Source organism: Fulmarus glacialis, unplaced genomic scaffold (assembly GCF_000690835.1).
Source record: "Fulmarus glacialis isolate BGI_N327 unplaced genomic scaffold, ASM69083v1 scaffold29094, whole genome shotgun sequence".
Taxonomy (NCBI): Eukaryota; Metazoa; Chordata; class Aves; order Procellariiformes; family Procellariidae; genus Fulmarus; species Fulmarus glacialis.
In genome coordinates, this window is record NW_009210345.1 from 1 (window position 1) to 6715 (window position 6715).

General features: G+C 42.9%; 1 protein-coding gene across 1 annotated transcript; it reads left to right on the forward strand.

Moving 5' to 3' along the window:
- Positions 1-4691: 4691 nt before the first annotated feature.
- Positions 4692-6284, forward strand: GJC1 (gap junction protein, gamma 1, 45kDa). Its single transcript, XM_009577146.1, has one exon. The coding sequence runs from the start codon at positions 4692-4694 to the stop codon at positions 5853-5855; it is 1164 nt and encodes a 387-aa protein (XP_009575441.1). The 3' UTR covers positions 5856-6284.
- The last annotated feature ends 431 nt before the right edge of the window (positions 6285-6715 follow it).

The window sequence follows — 6715 nt, forward strand, 5'->3', positions numbered from 1 at the left end:
TGATGGAATGATGTGAAGTGAGTCCTGATGTCATACGTTACAAAGGCGTTTGGTATTCGACAGCCTGCAGTAAGGCTGTGCTTAAAACTTGGCTGTTGCATGCTGCACCACCTTATAGGTGGTACGGAGGCGTTGCAGGGAGCATTTCACCAGAGTAACTGTGGTTCCAGCTGCCTCCATTCTTCCTGCCCCACTGTCCATCCCTGCCACACTTCAATTATCTCACCCGAAGGCAGGATTTTAAGGTTGCTACAGTAAACTGCTCTTCTGCGGTGCAGTTCTTCCCTCCCTGACTGGCAGGAGGCCATCACAGTTAGATGAGAAAGCTGAAACGAGATTAAATTAATCCCATGTTTAAATTCATATTCAAACCCACACGTGAATAGGGGAAGCTTCACACATGATGGGCCATTCACTGTGTCTGTACTTAAAATAACTCAAGAGATTTCCTGCAGTGAATCTCTTAACCTAAAGCTGATTCTTTTTTTCCCATGTACCTGGTCCAAATTTTTCTTTATTCTTTCGGATGTCAGTGTCTGCAAAACTTTAATGTGCAGGAGCCAGCTTGCTGTCAGAGATAAGCGTCGTATCCTGCCTGCTCCAAGGAGCCTCCTCCACTGGAAGTGCTGGAATGAACTTATGACAAATACAAGGAATGAAAGTCTCTCTCAAATGCACTTTCTGGCATGACTTAAATTAGCTGAAATTGCTGACATTTTGCCTTTTTCAGATGCGTGTCAGTGTCCATAGACTTTTATTTCAAACAATGGAAAATTACTGAGTTAAATGTTGTTAGAACAACAAATCCGGGAGACGCTAAGTGTATGTTAGGTGAAGGTTACTGCAATATATCTGGGTCCTGCGGTACATGTGTTGTAAAGGCAGAGACGTGCAGTCTCCAACCTTGGCTGATCTCACCAAACTGAAGGATACCACCATTCCAAATGCCATAATTCTGCCTGGAACTTTTTGCTTTCGTATTATGTTTAATTTGGACGGGCTGAACATCTCCAGTGAAAGAAAGGTTTAATGACAGATCATTTCACTTGAACCAAAATGTTTCCTTAAAGACAAAGAAGTTCTTTGCCTGCTGGTGGATTCTCCCATATTGGTGTCAGTGGCTCTGCTCTGGACTAAAACTAAATCTAGAATAAGTGACGCTTTCGTGTTGAAGAGAATCAGAGCTCTTCAGCAACTTCAAATCTCCGCAGCCATAACTCTCTAATCGACAGAAGTCTTGGTTATTAAACATGCGGCTGATAACGCCGTCTTCTGCATCTGAAGGCTGTGGTTAACCTAAACGTACAAGTCTGTGCGGTCAGTGTCCGTACATAGGTTTGTCACATTCTTTGTTTATATAACTGGTGGAATCCAGGACGTGAATCCCCGTCTTTCTCCTGAAGCAAGTTCTAAAGGGGCCAGAGGTGCTGTGCCCTCCAGTGGCGGTCTCCCGCTCTGGGCAGCGGCTGGGCTCCGCACCACGGCCGAGGGAGCCGAGGTGTGATCCACCCGCCTCCTCGCATCTTCCTCTTTAGAGCTGGCGAGGTACGACACGAGCCAACCACAGGTGTGTGGTCTGCAGATAGAAAACGCGCTGTGAAAAGCTGATAAATACCTCGAAAGAATTTATTAGATGTCGAGGTAGCAGCTCATTTAAAAGTAAAGATTCAGTGTCCCCTCTCTTATTGAAACCACCACCAATTTCAGACTTCTCTGTTGTTAACTGCTGATGAATAAACATTGACAGTATCTGAAAATTTAAAGGCTAGTTCCTGTTTTATTCCAAATTTACACTGGCAACGGTATTTAATTAATTTCAAATTTACTCTGTAGTTTACTTTTAGAAAAGAGTTTAGCCCTGATGTTTTCAGTGAGTGAAAATTAATTCCTTCTTAAACTCATTTGGCTTTTGTCTCGTTTTTAATTGGCGAATCACGACATGTCCACTAGCAACATGTGTGCCCCGTCTGTGCTTGGTGACTATATTGACAGTGCAACTTGGTGTAAATGTGGGTGTTGTGGCTCTTACCTCTGTAATCCCCAGTTCCAGGTGCGGGGTTCACTCGCCTTTTCTGTTCAGCATATTGGAGACTCTTCAGGTGCACAGAGTACCCCCAGACTCACTCTACCACCCATTTTGACTCCTAATTGGAGTGAGCTGCTGGGAAATGCCGAACGTGCGGGTGTCTGAAGCGCTGCCTGTCTGCTCACTGTAATGCAGAACTCGGGGTTGCAGAGCTGTACTCGGGTGCCTTTCTGAAATGGGGGTTCAGAGCGTGAAGCCACCAGCTGCAGTAAGGTGCTGCACGGGAACTGGAACCCTCTGGTCTTTTTTCCTGTTAAAAATGTGGTTTTTCAGCCAATTATTTCTGCTGCATAATGGTAGCATGGTTACATAGAAAGAAGAGCATTGATTGTAAGCCTTGGATTGATTGCATGCTCAATTGATAGCCGTTAGATTAAGTGATTGACCATTAATCCTTCGTTTTCTTCCCATGTTTTCCAGCTAAACAAATTGAACTCTCTAAATCTCTCACTTCTAGGCATCTTCCCTGTTCTTCAGCTGGTTTCGAGACTAATATATTCACTCTGTGATGTTTAAGCAACTTTTGAAGGATGCAGACACAGGCACTGAGTGCTGTCTTGCTAACAAGGAGGTAAGATCACCCTCCTTGCTCCTGTTTGCACGTGACATGGCCAAGGATCGCGTTGATCATCTCTGCTCTCACCATTGATCATCATTGCTCATCACCAGCTCTCGTTGAGATGCTCATCCATTAGGACCCTCACTCCCTTCCCTATTAAGTGATCTCCAGAGTAACTGCCCTCTCCTTTAAAAAAAAGACTGCTGTTCTTTTTCTTAGCTGCATGTCTTTGCATGAAGCTTGGTTAAAGCGGTGGTTTTGTTTCAGTGGACTCAGCCTCTCGAGCAATCTGTGTTTTTCTGCATCACTGATAACTCTCGTCTTTATTTGTCAGCCTGCAAACTTCTGTGCCATTTGCCGATTTTGTCAGCAGCCATTTTCTGGTTGAGTCTGGGGAAAATACAGCCTAGCTGCCTGGCCTGTTTCTGGTCTTCGCAGAACTTGCTGTAATTACATGCAATTGATCTTGGTTCTAATGTGGGAATCATTTGTCAAGATCTTTGTTACTTTTAATCCACTTAATACGGGCTTTTTTAATACTCTCTTGCACTATTTTTTTCTCACACTGTCATGAAGTAATAAATCAAATGTCCTACACAGCCCATCCGCATTATGTCTGTGCTGTTGCCTTTTCAATGAAACACTGAATTTCACCAGGAGGGGGATTACATTTATATCCTTTAATTCTGTATTGATTGCATCCCCTCAAATTTCATTATTTGCCTCTGAACAGCTCTGTAGTTATGTGGAAGAAGTTGAATAGTTGCAAATACTACTTTTCTTCCAGTCTCCTGGAATTTCTCCAGGTTAAGAATAAATCACTTTTAAGATCAGAGTGCCAGAGATTTGTCCAATTCTGGTTTTAGGATCTTTTACCAAATGTTGTTCTGATGTAAAAATTTCTATTAGTTAATGTTTGACAAACTAATGTTTGACATCATTGGTGGACTGAAAGATGTCTTATCTCCTGTGCTATAACAATGTCAAACAGTTCTTCCTGTGCTCAGTATTTTGCCAATTTTACTACTTAGAGCTCCAGGTGGGCTTGTAACGTCGCTAGGTTTCGTTCATTGTAATACCTCACAGTATTGCCAGCTGTGAGTTTCCACTGATGTTTTTTTGTTATGATTGGAAATTTATATTGATTTCTATCTAATATCTCTTCTAAAATTTTTTACAGGTAACTTTTTTAAACTAGATTTTCCTTCTAACTCTCCCAAAAACCCCTACAAAATACATACTGAAGTCTTTTCTGGCCCCGGAAGGGAGATTTTTAGCCTCCCCAAGGGACTGAACCCAAATCCATAGAATAGTTTGAGCATCAGGTTAGAAGTCGGATGTTCCTTAGGTCAAACCCTGTCTCTAGCCTAGACCTGCAGGGTGGCACTGCTCAGGTCATGCAGGTTGGTCCTGTCTTTAAATCAAAGATAACAGCCGTTGCCTGTTTCTCTGGTTTGGTCTGGGTGATTAATTTCTGTCTGAAAACAACTGGCATTGCGCAGTGGAGAGAACCATTTCTCTCCGTGGGCTGTGGTCGAGGCTGAGATCGCTAGCTCAGGCTTTAACAAGGCTTGGCCATCTCCCTGCAGTTAAAATAAATCTTACTGTTAGCGGTGGGATGTAGCCGACAGTGCCCATAAAATTTCACGGGAGCTTAGCTTTCGATCCACTGTGTTTGGGAGGCTTCAGCCTTAAGTGTAATTGTTTTTGTTAACATTTGAAATACAGAGCAGCCGTGTCTTTCTCTTCTGCTTGGGAGTAGCTTTGGGAGCACGTTTTGTTTGTGAAATGGCAGTTAACTGCTACTTTTTTTTGTAGCAGACTTCTCAAAAGCCTGTGGGGGAGACGTAAGATCTTCAAGCAAATTCTGGCAGCTGGAGTTTCCCGATAACAGGTGATGCTACAAACATGGTAGTGTGTTTGTTGTAAAATTCTAGAGTTTTCTGACTCTCATGGTTGAATGTTTGCACCGTTTAGGCTCAAGCTAATAAACTCATAAATATTTGGGGGTTTTGTTTGTTTTTTAGATAAAATTATTTGACCACCATGAGTTGGAGTTTTCTGACCCGTCTGTTAGAGGAGATCCACAATCACTCAACCTTTGTTGGCAAAATCTGGCTGACAGTGTTGATTGTATTTCGGATTGTCCTAACTGCTGTGGGAGGAGAATCCATTTACTACGATGAACAAAGCAAGTTTGTGTGCAACACGGAGCAGCCTGGCTGCGAGAATGTTTGTTACGATGCTTTCGCTCCTCTTTCGCATGTGAGGTTTTGGGTCTTTCAGATCATTCTTGTTGCCACTCCATCTGTGATGTATTTAGGCTATGCAATTCATAAAATTGCCCGGATGGTGGAACACAGCGAAGCCGATAGAAGAATCAGAAGCAAAAGCTTTTCCATGCGCTGGAAACAACACCGTGGCTTAGAGGAAACTGAGGAGGACCACGAGGAAGACCCGATGATGTACCCAGAAATAGAGCTGGAAAGCGAACGGGAGAACAAAGAGCAGCAGGCCCCTGCCAAAGCTAAGCATGATGGCAGGCGGCGAATCCGTGAAGACGGACTCATGAAAATTTATGTCCTGCAGCTTCTGGCGAGGACTGCGTTTGAAATCTGCTTTCTCGTGGGTCAGTATTTTTTGTATGGCTTTGAGGTCAGCTCCATATTTGTGTGCAGCAGGAAGCCGTGCCCGCACAAGATAGATTGTTTCATTTCAAGGCCAACCGAAAAGACCATTTTCCTGCTAATAATGTACGGGGTGAGCTGCATGTGTTTACTTTTGAACGTCTGGGAGATGCTCCATTTGGGACTTGGCACTATCCGGGACACGCTGAACAACAAGAGAAAAGAGCTGGAAGACTCTGGTACCTATAACTACCCTTTTACTTGGAATACGCCATCTGCTCCTCCTGGCTATAACATCGCGGTCAAGCCAGAGCAAATGCAATATACTGAACTGTCCAACGCCAAAATGGCCTACAAACAGAACAAAGCCAATATAGCTCAGGAACAGCAGTATGGAAGCAACGAAGAAAAAAATCTGCAGAGGGAAATTAAAGTGGCTCAGGAGCGCCTGGACCTCGCGATCCTGGCTTACAACAACCAAAACAATCCTAGCAGTTCCAGAGAGAAGAAATCCAAAGCAGGCTCAAACAAAAGCAGTGCCAGTAGCAAGTCAGGAGATGGGAAGAACTCTGTCTGGATTTAATGTTGGCTAAGTTTATATATTGTGTTTTTTCTCCTAGTTTATCATAACCAGCAACCCCTTGAATAATGGCTTCCATTAAGTAAATATTTGACTCTGCTTATTTTCAGGGATACCGTTGGCTAGTGATTCAACCTCTCAGAAGGGGTTTATACGCATATTCTAGGATTATAGAACTTTATTCTTCTGTCTTCCAAGTCAGGAGACAAATAGGTATATTTAAATCATTCTCATTGAACGGTTTATGCTGTATGTACAGTATTATAGTACATTTATTATGCACAATTTTTTGTATTTGTACACTGGATCTCTGACGTTACACTTTTTTATATTAATGAGGAGAAAGCAATGGGTAGCTGTTAGCATTTTGCTGGTTTTATTACCATGGCCTGCAGTTTCATCGTTGTTCTTCCTTGTTTTAAACGTAAAACTTTCTATGCTGCGTTTCACAAGTGCCTTGAACATGCACACAGCACAGAGGAGCCTCCAGTTATCCAGGCAGCCCACGGGTGCCAGTCACTGAGCAGCAGAGCAGTGGAAGATTTGGAAAACATCTGTTAATGGTGCTCTTGTCTCTGTCTTTTAGAAAAATGATGTGCTACTTATAAAATGGAAGTGTCATACTATAGCTGTTATGTGCTACAGTTTTTTTCGCCCTATGGAAAATTCTTATAGGAAAAACGTACGTGTGTGAGAGTACTTGGGTTCAGAGTAAGAGTGCCAGCCGTAGTGCAGAGAAGGCTCAGACCTCCCTGCAAGCTTTATGCAACAGGAAGAAAGAGAGACTTCAAACTCCTGTAAAACATCCAAAAAAAAGTAAATAGAAATTACTGGATTCAGTAATTCCACATATTTATGTGATA